At 29.0% G+C, this 15,211-nt stretch overlaps 1 protein-coding gene across 1 annotated transcript; it reads left to right on the plus strand.

Moving 5' to 3' along the window:
- Positions 1-1,078: 1,078 nt before the first annotated feature.
- LOC133795692 (uncharacterized) lies at positions 1,079-2,780 on the plus strand. Its single transcript, XM_062233150.1, has 8 exons — positions 1,079-1,087; positions 1,176-1,436; positions 1,519-1,829; positions 1,910-2,073; positions 2,193-2,253; positions 2,331-2,397; positions 2,493-2,594; positions 2,691-2,780. Exons 1-8 carry the CDS (start codon positions 1,079-1,081, stop codon positions 2,778-2,780), a joined length of 1,065 nt encoding a protein of 354 aa, XP_062089134.1.
- Positions 2,781-15,211: the final 12,431 nt, after the last annotated feature.

Raw genomic sequence — 15,211 nt, forward strand, 5'->3', positions numbered from 1 at the left:
ATTATTTACGTAGGAGTCATTCGATGTACATGCCACATCTAAAGCTAAAGTTATGAGTGAAGTCAGGGACTGATGGAGAGATTGGAAGAGTTGGCTAACAAAAAATAAAGTTGAAAAGTACAAAGAAAAAGCTCCAGAACTTCTTTCCCATCCACCAGATGCATGGAGAAACTGGATCAAACAAGATGATTGGGAATGATTCGTTGCTAAGAGATTATCTCCTCAGTGGGTTGAGCTAAGAAAAAAGAAACATGGTGCGCAGGCACAGAACAAATACAATCACCACATAGGACGGGGTGGTTACAAACAGATAGAGCAACAACTTGAAGTAGAATTAGGCCACGAACTAACATATTTTGATAGAGCTGATATGTGGTTAAGGATAAGAAAGGACAAAAAAGGAGAGTCAACTGAGGATGTAGCATCGATTATGGAGAATATTGTGAGTATAATTTTACTTCTTTACTAATTAACATTTTTAAATGGAACTTCGTATTAATTATTAACTAATTTGATTTTGTATATAGGTTGACTACAAACAAAATGTAGCAGAAGGGACTTTGGTGGTGGAAGGATCCAAAGATGTCCTAACTTTGGCTTTGGGCACCCTTGAGCATTCTGGACGTGTTAGGGGGATGCCTAAAGGTGTCACCCCTATCCAGTTTTTTAAGACACCAAAGCCTAAGAGAAAAAGTCAGCTCGAAGTAACTACTTCAGAAAATAGACGCATTAATAGGTTGGAAGAGCAATTTCGACAATCTGATGAGAGGAACTGTCGAACTGAGGAGAAGTTAAATCAATTGATGGAACAATTTAGATCGACACAGAGTAATATCGGTGAGTCATCACATGCATCTGGTCCTTGTGGGAAGAACATCCTCTAATGTATCACCACCATCACCACCACTAGCATCATATGTTGAACAAGAGGTTGTTCCACCAGTACTAGCACCACCACAACCACCACCACTAGCACCACATGTGTTAACAAGTGCTTGTTCCACCAATACTAGCACAACCACCACCACCACATGTTCAACCAGTGTTTACTCCACCAGAACCATAAGTTCAGCCGACTATGCATGGGGTATTCTTATTACCATAATCAACTTAGCAAATGTTAATGCTTAATAATTTCACTATTGTACTATATTTATTATTTCTTTCTAATGCAGCATATTAAATGCAAGCTTGCTATCAAAATGAGAGACAACATAGTTGCATCGGGATACATCCTTAAGACTGACAGTACAGTTATCCATGGAAAAAAGATGCCTAAAGAAGTTGCTCGTGTAGTCGTTGAAGTAGCCCATGAAGAGATGGCTAGGCTACAATTTCCTAATTTGAATGCAGAGATCACTTTGGTAGGTCAAGCAGTTGGGGTACCATTAGCATGGCATAAACATCTTATTATCGACGAAAGTGAGCGGGGACAGGTAATGTCTATAAGTTTTTATTGCCTAACTTATTTTATTTTGAAATTTATTTTATTTTAACTTTTCCTTGGGTCATAAGCAGAAGAGAAAGCAAGAAGATATTGAGGCGATGATACCTTCCACTCAACATCCACAACCCCCAAAGCTTCCGCGTGTAGAGCCATTAACACATGAGGTAGTGTCAATCTCTCACAATGATTCAACATCTATGTCAAGCAATTTGACCTCTTTATTGAAGTTTGCATCACCATGGGATAATGACTACCACAAGAAGATTAATATCCCATCGCATGTTTTTGGATACAACACGATTGCTACGCTTTTCAAGGATGATGTGACACAATTTTGCCACATGGAAAAGATTGGGCAAACTCCAATGATATTGTGTTTGAGGTATATATTCATGTCTTTTATAATTTAAAGTTTAAATTATATGCATGCCTTTTATAATTAAATATATGATTAATTTCTAGGTTGTTGGATGATATACTACATACCAATGGGTTGGATCATTTGTACGCATTTCAGCATCCAGGTGAAGTTAGTGTAGGTCATGAGAATAAGCATGCCCAAGCACTTAAAGATCGATTCATTCAAATGGGCGAGAAGCAGTTCCTTATTTCCCCTGGAATAACAAGTAAGTTTATATTGAGTTTTGAAATGTTACGTTCATATAGTCATCTTCCAAAATATTTGATTGTTTGTTTTCTAGTGAACATTGGATGTTATTGCTATTTCAACCTCACTCACATTCAGTGGCGTTCTTGGATCCCATTAACCTTCAATTACGCATTGAGATTAAAAATATAGTTAGGCTGTAAGTTTATATAAGTTTCATTCCTTAAAGTATATTATCTTTTTAATAGTTAATTAAAATACTTTTATTATGTATAGTGCTTTCACGCTATATGATACGGAAAAAGGAAAAAGAGTTGTAAGTCTAAAGTATTATAGTCCAAAAGTAAGTAACATTCAACTTTATAAAACATAAGATTTAAATTATAAGTATACTAACAAGTATATGTAATATACTTTTATATTTGTCTATGTTAACAGTGCCGACAACAACCAAAAACCACAGAGTGCGATATCTACTGCATGAAGTATGCTAGGGATCTCATTTCACAACAAAGAGCCAAAGCATATCTATCAAATAATGTAATAATTAAATGTGTTTACCTTTTAACTTTAATAAAGTTATATTTTAATTACATATATATTTGACATGTAACTTATAATTTCAATTATTTGCAGTTCAATTCAGATTTACCATATACTGACGCTGAACTTAATGAAGTTCAAGAAGAGTGGGCAAAATATATTCTACCGCATTTCGCTAAATGATGGCATGCATACTTAGTACCTATGTGAGGGGATTTAGTCATTTTTGGAACTTTGTATTTCTTTTATTAGAAATTTTTAGAACTAATCAAATACAAAATTAATCTAACAAATTATAGGTTGAGTTAATTTAGCTTTTTGAGGTGCATATTGTGCTAAATATTCATTTTATGACAAACTTTTTTGGAACTATGTATTTCTTTTATTTAGAAAGTGTTAGAACTAATCAAATATAAAGTTAATGTTACCAATGTTAATTTAATTTAATTTTTTATGTGCATTCTTTTACTGCAATTGTTGCGTTGATTTTGAAACCAGGGGGCTTTGACAACATCTTTGCAGTGTCCTCTGGTGTGGAAACTTTGCGGCAGTTATAAACTATCACCATAGTCAGCCAATCACGACACCTAATAACTGTCAGCGTTGCTAGTAATGGCGACACCTAATAACTGTCGGCGTTGTCAGCAACGACGACACCTAATAACTGTCGGCGTAGCCAGCAACGGCGATACCTAATAATTGTCGGCGTAGCTACCCCTACGCCGGCATAGACAAATACGATAGTTAGTCGACTGTTGTCTTTGCTCAATAGCGACAGTTAAAAACTGTCGGTAAATCCTATTTTTGTAGTAGTGAATGATAATGTATCTTTTTTTTAGGTGGGTTTGTAGCCTCTTTTGAGTTTTTGAATATATATATTACAAGATTTATGAAATTTGGAATTGCGCTGTCAAATCCATATTAAATTGCAATATTGAGTGTTAAGAAATAAAACAATTATTTGGAGGAGACTCTTACTGATTTTTTGTTTGTTTGTCTAATTTGGATATTGCATTACAATTATTAGTGCTCTTCAAAAACCTCCATAGATTTTTTTTTACTTATATATATATTTTCAGATTACTTAAACATGTATGGATTTCATCTTAGTGCTCTTGAATATTTTTGGATTTGATTATATTATTTTACTTCAATGATGTTTGTTTACGATTTTTTATTCATTATTAAGATTTTTTTTTGAAGTAATTAAATAAATTATTTTAGAAATAAGTTTTAAAATAATTACATTATTTTATAAAATTTGGACTGATAACTTATAATGACCAAAATATACTATGATAATTTTTTTTGTAAAATTCAATTTATGATAACCATTGTTTTAGTAAGTACATCATCTATATTGTAATCATAAAAGTAAATATTTTTTCTTAAAATTCTTGCTTTTAACCCTACAAATTTTATTAGTTAATAAAATAACAAATTTATCAACAGTTAAAATTATTATTATTATTATTATGGGTTGTATTAGAAATATATAGTTTAGCAACTATAAAAGGGTGTAAATTAATTTTGGATAATTTTTAATTAGAAGTTAGTTTTGTTTGGAATTTTTATATAACTCTTTTAGGTGTAAATATAACTCTTTATTTGATAATGTGAGCTGATGTACATTTTCTCCACTATTTTGATGCTTATATACATTTATGTGATAATAGGTGTTCTCAAAGATCAGGAAAGGTATTTTGGATTGATTAGGAAAATTGGGTGAAGTAATTAACTTTTTACTATGAAGTGGTTTAAATGATATTGATCGCAAGTATGATAGTAAATTTTTGTAAAAAGATTATTATATATTGATGATAAAAATATTATATAATAGATAAAAATTCTCTTATATAAAATTGTGAGGTATTTATATGAAAGTTATTTTGGAACAAAAGTGTTAATTAATTTTTTGTAACACCTTCACTTTTTTTTTAATTTTATATATACAAAAATAACAGTATTTTTTTTCTTATGTTTTTTTAATTTGTTTGATAATTATATTTTTGCCTTTTATTTTAAAACAAAATAACTATTATTTTTAGTTTTTTTTTATATAAAATAAGTAGAATAATATTTACAAAATTTAGGTATTACATAGAATAAGAAATTAATTATAAGAGAGAAATAAAAAAGATAAGGGGGGTGGTAGACTCAGAAAGTGAACTAAGAGCGTGAGGAGAATGTGAAGATAGAAAACGAATAGAAAGAAAGCGAGTTGAGAGTGAGAAATGAAAATATGTTGGAAAGAGTAATGAGAAAGGGTGTGCATGGACAGAGTGGCAAGTGGGGGCTCCCACTTAAGTTTTAATTTTTAATAATTTTTATACATATATTAATATTTTTATTATAAAAATGTCTTAAACATAAAAAAAAATTACATTTAAGTCCCCAAAATTTTTTAAAAAAATCTTAAATTTAAGAAAAATTACATTTGATCCTCTTAAATTACTAAAAAATTCCTCCAAATTTAAAACAATATTACATTTAAGCTCCTAAAATTAAAAAAAAAAACTTAAAAAATTATATTTAAACCCCTTAAAATTACAAAAAAAAAACATTTAAATCCCTCTAAAATTATTAAAAAAAAAATTAGCCCCCACTCACCAAAAAGTCTGGCTCCGTCCTATGAGTGATGAGATATAAAATGAAATAGTATATTGATGAGAAAGAAAGTGATATGAGCAATATATGAGAGAATGTGAGTTGAGAAAAAGACAAAAGAGAAAGTGGGGCGAAAGAAATGGATGTGAACGGGTAAGGAGAGAGAAAGTGAAGTGAAAGAGTGATATGTTCAAGTAAGAAGAAAAGGAAAGAAGAAGAGAGAAAAAATGAAAGAGAATGATGTGAGTGAAATTGATCAGTGATGCATAAGAATGATGAGCATGAAAGTAAAGTGTGGCCCTAATGATTCAAGTGAAGTGATAATATTATAAGAAATTATTAACAAAATATGTTTATACTTTATTTTCAAATTATTATATTAAATGGATTTTGAAAGTTAATTTTTCCTAAATATTTTAATTTTATTATTATTATTATTTGAAAAAGTAAAAAATGAAAATAATTTTACTACATATCTTTGAAGAATACTTCTACTTAAAAAACACAACTTAAAAAGTTATTACCTAACACCTATGGGTGTTGTTCAACAATTTTTTTAAATGAAATACTTATTATTTTTTTTTAATTTTGAAAAAAAAAATATTTGGCTAAACTAATATTGTCAGTGATGTCATCATCATAACTACCATTTGCTTAGCCTAGTGGTGGCTCATTTAGATTTGTAACCAAAGAGCATGGATTCAAACCTACCCAAAGCAAAACTTGTACATAATTATATACTTATAGATTTGTACCCCAAATGGGGGTGTTGCTGGTCCCCCCATGTGGTGGTGGTTATGGTGCTGCTATCTCCTCTCTTCGTGGCGAGGTGTGACACCTCTTCCCCCAAAGGTGTACATGTATGTCCTATGGTGGGTTGTGTCAAGTTAAGGATTGTAAATAAATTCTTGGGGATCATTAACATGATCCGAGTTGCAATAATGTACACAATATCTGTAACATGTAATGAAAAAAAATGATGCCATCACCATAACCTTCGACCCATCGTCGTTAGTGACCATTGCGACAGTGAATGATAATGGAAGTAACATTATTGTGTTTGGTGAGTGGGTAAATAAGCATGTACTTGACAGTGGAGGAACAGTTGGAGTTAGTAAGGCAAGCACACCTGAGGGAGATTCAGAGTGAGTTGGACGAAGAGGTCATGTTGGTCATAGAAGTTTTAGGTTGTGAGGGATTAACATGCGGTGAGACTCTGGTAGGTGTTGTTGGCGACACTAAAATACATCTTAAAGTAGTATTGCTTGAGGGTATAGGAGACGTTCTAGTAGCAAGCCCAACTGGTACAAGAGCTGATTGGGTCAATGATAAGGTAATTGGTGGGAATGGGGTTGATGTTTGAGAAGTTCTCAATTGTCAATGTTAAGATTAAATTCTTCGTTGGTGATGACAAGCCATTCGACGAGGTGTTGGGGACATTGGCGTAGAAATTAGCTCCGAATAGAATTGATCAAAGAGAGATGAGGAAAAATAAAGTATTTAAAAAAAATGGTAAATACTCATTTGGTACCCTCTGTTTTATCGAAATACAGACTTGGTACCCTATGTTTTCAATAATGCTCATCAGGTATCTTGTAATTTGAAATTGTACGTATTTAATACTCTAAACTCAAATTTGATCAATTAAATTTTATCAATATAACCAAACTGTCATTAATTATGTGTGTTTCAAATTCAAATATAATTACTTAATTACATATAACTGATGACAGTTTTGTCATATTGATAAAATTTTATTAATTTAATTTGAGTTTAGGGTACCAAATATGTACGATTTCAAATTACAATGTACCAAATGAGCATTATTGAAAATATATGGTACTAAATCTGTATTTCGATAAAACATAAGGTACCAAATAGTTATTTACTCTTAAAAAAATTAAAAGTAAAATATAAGTTATTTTTCACAATTTTAATTAAAATAAAAATAGAAATACTATCAAGGAACAAACTTTTGTATTTTAGTTTATATTTATTATTTGACACTTGGTAACCAATAAGTTACCATGGTAAATATTGGTAGCCAAACATATACACAAAAATCTAAAATAAATAACTAAATAAAATATATGCAAATTGAACGCACAGGCCAGTAGAAGGATATTTAAAAAAAAAAATAGTAAGTTTGAAAAGATATACCAAATCTGGTATTTTCATAAGAAAATTCAGTGGCTTCAGTCAAAATTAAAATGTTGCTATATTTCAACAAAAATACAAGAAAGTTATGTATGTAAAGTCACCCAAAACCCTATACATAATGTTAGTTAGGATATAGTACAATACATTAAAGAATGAGGCCCATGACTGCTTTTAATTCTCAAGAAAATTAGGTGTGGCCACTACAATATTATATGTACAGCTCCAAATGTATTGTAGAAACTATAGACATGGTTGTCCATTATGAGCATGTCTAATTAATGAATCTTGTCATTGCATTTATAAATTTGTACTATTGTTTTCATGGATTTGAATTATTTACTAGTACATCACTTAAAAAAGTAGTACAAATTAGCTAAAAAAAAGGTCGTATAAATAGTTAAGTATTGATTCTAAATCTAGTAGATACAAAAGGGAAGAGAGGAAGTAAGATAAATTACAATAATAAATTCTATTTTTTTACATTTGATTTTACTTTATAATATTCATTTATGTTTCTTTTTATATGTAAATGGTCGAATATATAAGGTGCCATTTTGTTAATGTCTTACAAATGAACAATTGTTTTGAATGCCATATAAGAAATGGAGTTGTTTGAAAATAAAACTAAATAATTTATTTTTCAAAACCTCAAATATTGCACTTAATTAATAATGTGACAATTATTTTTAATCACCATATTGTAGGATCCCATTTTGAAAATAGGACTGGTTAAAATTGGGAATGTAAATGGGGATTATATTTGCACCCAAAAAATATATATAGGTACCCCATTAATTAAAAAAAATTATTTTTTAACACTTTTTCTCAATATTTTTTTTTTGACATTCTTTGAATTCTTATTTTGTTAATTTCAACAATTTTATTTTATCTTGTTTTCATAATTCTTTTAAAATAATGTATAATTTTTTTAGAAAAAACATCTTTCTTTAATAAGTTTTATATTTTTTGTTTTAATTTTTATTTTATTTAAATATTTAAAATATATATTATTTATATGTATTTTTTAGAATATAAAAAAGGAAAAAAATTAGAAAAATGTGAGCATAAGTTGATAAAAATATATATTATACATTAATTTTCAATAAAAATAAGTGTCTTAATCAAATTTTTGGTTACAAATATAATACTCCCAATATAAATTGTGAGTGTAATTTTGAGTGAAAATAACATTTAGAATAATAAAATACAATATTGAGAATTAATGATGTATTGGTGGGGAAATTAGATAATGTGTAAGGTTTGGAATTTCTCTCTATTGCTATTTGTCTTTAAAATAACATTAATATTTGAATATACACCCAATATTACTTTTCTAACACATTTATTATTTGTTTTTTTTTGTTCTGCTTTTTTACAAATACCTTTATTATTATTATTTTGACAACAAACACCCTTATCATTATTATTATTATTATTATTTGACAAAACAAACACCTTTATTATTTGTTGACTACGTTTATTTACAAAATATATAGAACATTGAAGAAAGTTTTTATTTATTACTAACCAAAGCCCAACGCTATTGCTTGCAAACAAGTTTTTCCTGTCAATTCTTAATGTCACTCGACCAAACAAAATAACTTATTTTTTCAAAATGTGATTTAAAAAATAGGCCGGTTGTAAATATAAAAGTCACTTTCAAAATGAGGTGTTTATTTTATTAAGAATTTCATTAGACTTGAACAGTTTATTCAGGGCCGGTAAACGACCATAAATGAATATAAAACAATAAAATGCAGTAATTGTATATTAAACTGCAATTAAACACGCATGCATGATCTTAATAATCACATCACCATCTAAGATTTATTTAGTATATGTATATTAAATTAATATGACGATTATCGATAATTTTTTTTTAAATAAATAAATAAAAATACATAAAATTCAAAATCAAATGCATCGCTGCATTTTGTTCTTACGTACATATTTATATATTTAAGACTTCATGACACTTAGACTTTGGCACTAGCTAGCCTATCTATTTCACAAGTAATCTACATAAAATAAATAATAAATAAACAAATCAATTATACTATCTTAAAATAAAACCTAGTACCTAATTACAAAAGTACTTAAAACTAATCCTCATCACCCACCCAAAAAGAGAAGAAAAAAGAAGAAGAAGAAACTTTAAAATAAAGAATTAATTAAAGTTTGTTAAAAATATAAAACCTAGTACTTAATCAACTCTTTGGTTTGTCTTCTCTTTAATATAAAGAATCAAGATATTAATTATATTAAGCACTACCAAATCATGATGGTTAATCAAAGTTAAGGGCCCACATTAATTATTTGAATCAAATAATAATGATAATTACTAACAGATCAGCTCTTATGAATTAATTTAGTGTTTAATGCTTAGATATACTGAGCATGATGACATTCATACTATATATATATATTTGTTTTACATTAACATTAATTAGTCTTTTCTCAATTTAATTAGCCTTTTCTTGTGCATTATTAGTACTATCTAATTATCAAGGGCAGAAAGTGAATGTGTTGTTATGCTTTAGCTCATAAATATTCATATTTCATTTATGCTTTTGTAGCGACTAAAATATTTAATTAATGATTTATTTATAAAAATGTGTATTATTTGTGATTATTTAAATAATGACTTTATCATATGATTTTATTTAATTAAGATGCCAGTGTGGCAATAATTAAGTTACTTTTTTTTTGTGTGGATTTTATTTTACTTTTTGAATGATCTTTTATTTGTTTAATTTGATTTTTTAAAAATAAATGATAGATTGTTTCCTTTTTCTTTTTCTTTATCTTTTTCCTTGTTTGGCCGAGTGTGTAGTGTGTGGGTGTGCATGCATGAGTCTGATCTCCATAAGGACCAAGAACATGGTAAATAATAGTTTCCTTTATTTAATTACATTGTGTTTAATTATTTTTTTTTTAGAAAATCAAACTAGAGTTGTCGTTTTTGGATTTCCTGTAATTTTGTACCTAGCCTCAGTAAAACGACCATAACGTGAGTTGTATGTGTTCGATTAAGACAAACTTGGTACTGTTGGAAAGCTAATTCGATAGTCTACAGGTTTGTAGAAGGGACTGAACTTTAGTTCACAAGGTATCTAGGTAAAAACTAAGCCTTAAAGTAGCAGGCTGCTAGAGCCACAAAAATTGGCAATATTCTCTTAATGGGTTGTGTGCTTAAGGAAATATGGAATGAATATTTTGCTTGGTGTGCTGCCAATTAGTTAATAAATTGAATACTTTTATTATTTTATTTATTACAAAATAAAAAATAATAAAGAAAAGAAAGGAAAATAGAACTTTCTTGTTTTAACTCCATAGGGTGTTAGACTAGGATGGTATATGAGGAATGAGATGAGTCTTTTTTCTCTCATTTGCTATTCTGGCCGCAGCACACAAGAGGGGAAAAGAGAGAGTGATATTGAAGAAGAGAAAGAAGAAGATCGAGGTGGTCGTTAAGCTAAGGTGTTGGGTTCAAAAAGATAGTCAAGGGAGGAAGAGTCATCTAGGGTTCGGTCATCACTAGATCAAGAAGTAAGAGAAGTTGGTTCTTTGTTTTCTTTTCTCATAATCTCTCCTTAGAAATCATGTTAGAGACTCTTGTTGATCTATGTGCAATGATGGATGTTTATGTTTTATTGGTGATTATAATATTTTCTTGTGAAATTGTATAATAATTTTGGGTATGGTGCATGCTAGGGAGTGGCATATTTCTTTTGATCTTGTGATGAGCATGTGGAAATTTTACAAGCTTTGATTTAGAATTTAAGAAATGTGTGATCGGCATATAGTGCACATGTTAGGTCATAGTGATTTTCATGAATATATTGATGCAAGAAAAAGTGCGTGCATTGATGATGTAATAGGGAGCATGCTAGTTTTCTATCACCTTATGTGTTATTTTAATTACTAGAAAATATGTTAATAATATGATGATGATTGTTGCCTTGCTTTGGTGTTGGAGAGATGTTTGGCCTACACTAGATTATAGGGTTCGGGAGTTTTGTTAATTAAAATGTCATGTTTAATGATGTCTATATGATATTGTCATGTTTTGTTATTGATGATTAAGTGGATCTTTGCATTATGAGAATAGGGGAACCCTATGTGTTTCAGCCATACATGTGTAACTAGGGTTTTAGTTTTTTTTTTTAAGAATGTTAATGCCATGATGAATTATATGTGATTGGTGTTTTTTGTAGCAACATGCTAGGTATATATTTGTGATGCCTAATATTGTAATTTTGGTAAGTATGCATGAAAGAAATGTAGGCAACTCTTGTGTTTGTTTTCCTTGAGTTTTCGGCCATGATTAAAAATAGGCACAGAGTTCTATTTTAAATTAATTCAAGACATGATGAATATTTATATATTATATCTAATAGAAAAGCATGCTAGGTTTTGGGTATTACTATTTATTTTTATGAGCATGTTGTATTATGGTTCTTATCTTGATGATTTGGATAGGAGCATCATTATGATTTTGTAATTTGTTAAAAATATTGATGAGTTTATGCTATGTTATGAAAAGTTATGATTTTATGATAAGATTTAAATTGTGAATTAAGTGTCTCATTCATTATAGAGCTTCAGCCATAGGGTGTATCTATGCATGCATTTTTGTTCATGATTTTATGTAAAATTGTTTGATGATTATAAGGTGTTGAATTGGCTATATGCATGTTTTAGATTTACCCTATGATTTTATAGGGTTTTCGACCCATATGTATTAAAAAGAATTTTGATTTTTCTTCAAGTTATTTGCCAAATAATTATCATGATTTGTTACTATGAGTTCTTGGCATGGTTTGAAAGATGATTGTGTTGGAAATCTTTTGATTTTGGCCATAGTGGGTTCGGTTATAGGGTGTGAATATGCATGTGATATTATTTTCATGACCTTACATATTATGCAAGTATGTTTAAATGTTGTGTGTGCCTATGCTGGTTTTAGCCTAGGCTTTAGTTTGCTTTGAAGGCTTATTTCCCAGAAATTGAATCATTTATGTGTTCTAAGTTTTGATAGTAGAGACATACTTAGTACTGTGTAATTTGTCTTAAGGTGATTGTCATGTTTGCATGACCCATGTAAATGTGAGATATATTTCTGAATACTTATGTGTGATTTTATGTGATATAAATACACGTATTTTGTTATAATTCAAGGCTTTTTGTGAAGTGTTCCTGCTCTTTGAATATTGCCTGAACTCGAGGTAAGCAAGTTAGTCAGATTTTTGTTTTGTTTTTGAATGTAATCTACTTATGAGATATGTATGGGTTTGTTTGTGTTTGCTTAACCTAGTGTTGCAGCATTATTAAAGGCAAATGTGCCTAAAGTCTGGACAATAGGGATGCCGGGTAAAACATGGACAATATGGGTGCCAAGTAAGTGACCAAAGGAGAGTCACGTGTGACATGGACAATAGAGGTGCCATGATCTTATGTTGTATGATTATGATTATGCTTATGTTTCATATAATCTTATGTTTATGACTTTTGTTATTATGATTATGCTTTCATATGACTTATGTTGATAAATGATTGCTATAAGAAAAATATGTTATGAATCTATGAGATAAGTCGCTTAGGCTTCTATACTGTATTTTTCCTTCATTGTTTGTACTTCCTTATTGAGATTTTAGCTCATCCCTTACTTTCCCCTTGCACGTTTATACTTAGAACGTTTTATTGTTGATGTGGAACATGATGTGTTGGGGCCACTCCATTATGAAAGTGTGTACTACTATGATGGGTCATTCTACCAAAGACAAGATCATGGAATGCCATGATTTTAATGTTTTCAGTATTCAGTTGTACTTAACAAAAGAGTTGTAATTTATTTATTTTAGTTTATTTTATTATCTAAAGTTGTATTTTGCTTTTTGAAAATCGGGATCCCGCCCAACTTTATTTTAAAACTTGTATTTTAAAGGAATTTTCATGATGAGTTTTCTTAAGTAAGGTATTTTACTAATGAAGAGAAATTTAGGGTGTTACAACTTTCTCTATTCCATATATATATATTAGTTACCACTGTAGTAGTGATCGTTTTTAATCATTACCTATAGGTACTTTTAGTATTTCGGTTATAAATAAGTTGCAACTCTATTTTTTTTACAGGACGGTGTATAATGTAATTATAGAGGACCTCACACAAATTTTCAAGAAATTTCAAATAATTTAGGATACCGAAATTAGGATTCAAATAGTTTATTGCACGCGTGCTTGTTTCAATATTTATACATGCGTGCAATAGGTTATTTGAATCATAATTTCAATATCCTAAATTATTTGAATTTTTTGAAAATTTACGGGAGATTCCCTGAAACTACATTGTGTAAAAAAAAAAAAAATTGCAACTTATCAATGTATCGAAAATATTAAAAGTATGTATAAATAGTGATTGTAAACAATCACCACCCAATAATTTTTTTATGTATATTTATTAACTTTAGCATTAAATTAATATAAAACTTGTTATGAATTTTGAAAGCTAAGCTCGACAAACATGAATAAAAGAAATAAAAGTGCATATCCATTTTGGCGCTTGTATAATTAGGCTTTGGATCTAATTTTATATATAATATAATTTTATATACTTATATTTTTAATAATTTATGAATTTTTTTTTGACAAATATAATTTATGAATTTAATCTCTAATAGAATTATTGTAAACCAAAGGAGATTCAATTTAAGAGAAAACAAAATTTAGGCCGTAAACACACTTTAACGTAGATGTATTTAAATCCCTGTCGATGAGAATTGACAAGAATTCAACCAATGATATGATACTAAGTTTCAGAGTATCATTTTAAATTAATGTGACAGTTATCTGACTATGGAAATGAATAAATAATCATTTTTGTTTTATTTTATTTTATTTTAAAAATAGTGTCATTGGAGTCCTACAACTCTCTTTCTTCTTTTTTGGTTTGTCCATATAATGAAACTTGGAAATAAGTGCCAAGATGGGTTTTGTCTTTTATTTAATTTTTAATAAAATGACAATTAGCTGAGCCATATGTGAACATATTAGTGGACTTCCAAATAGCTATAGCCTATAGTTTACTTGTTCCAAGAGAAAAGAGAAGAGACTATTAATTGAGTATTGTTATTGATGGACTCATCTATACTATATACTCTAGTACTAACCAAACAGATTTTTTATTGGACTTATATACAGAAGAACTTCACTACTCCCTATATATACACCAAAACTATTTCATTACCAATATTACTACTACTAGTGCTACAACCAAAAAGGTAGGTTATGAATATTGCTACCTTATGAATTTTCTTTTATATATTTTTACTACATGAGTACTTCTGTTCGGAGCAACAACACAAGTGACGTTTTTCAATTTGTTAATAGTGTGTAAAAAAATGAATAGTTAGTTTTTGCATATTATCAGTCAATGGAAAAGCATCATATCAATTCGAGACAACTTTAGATAGATTGTCCAACATTGTTGTTATTACTCGTTTATTAATTATCTATTTGACTCACATAAAAAATGACATGTATGTTAACAATAATTGAGCTATTTTTATTAATTTAAATATTGAAAATAAAAAAGGTCTTTCCACTTAAATATTCCATAAATAGTGGTTAGTAGGTGAAGAGCCTTTGTTATATTAAACCAACAAAGTAGCATAACTTTAGCATATCTCCTCCCTTATTATGGGAAATAAATTTCCCAAGTCAATAGTTCTACAACAATTTTATGTGCATATTATCATTATCTTAAGCTTAATTAGCTTAAGAAATAAGGAGGATCTAACATTTTTTTTAATTAATTTTTTTTTTGTCTTTTTATACAAAGTCACCAA

This window comes from Humulus lupulus, chromosome 8 (assembly GCF_963169125.1).
Source record: "Humulus lupulus chromosome 8, drHumLupu1.1, whole genome shotgun sequence".
NCBI classification, from domain to species: domain Eukaryota; kingdom Viridiplantae; phylum Streptophyta; class Magnoliopsida; order Rosales; family Cannabaceae; genus Humulus; species Humulus lupulus.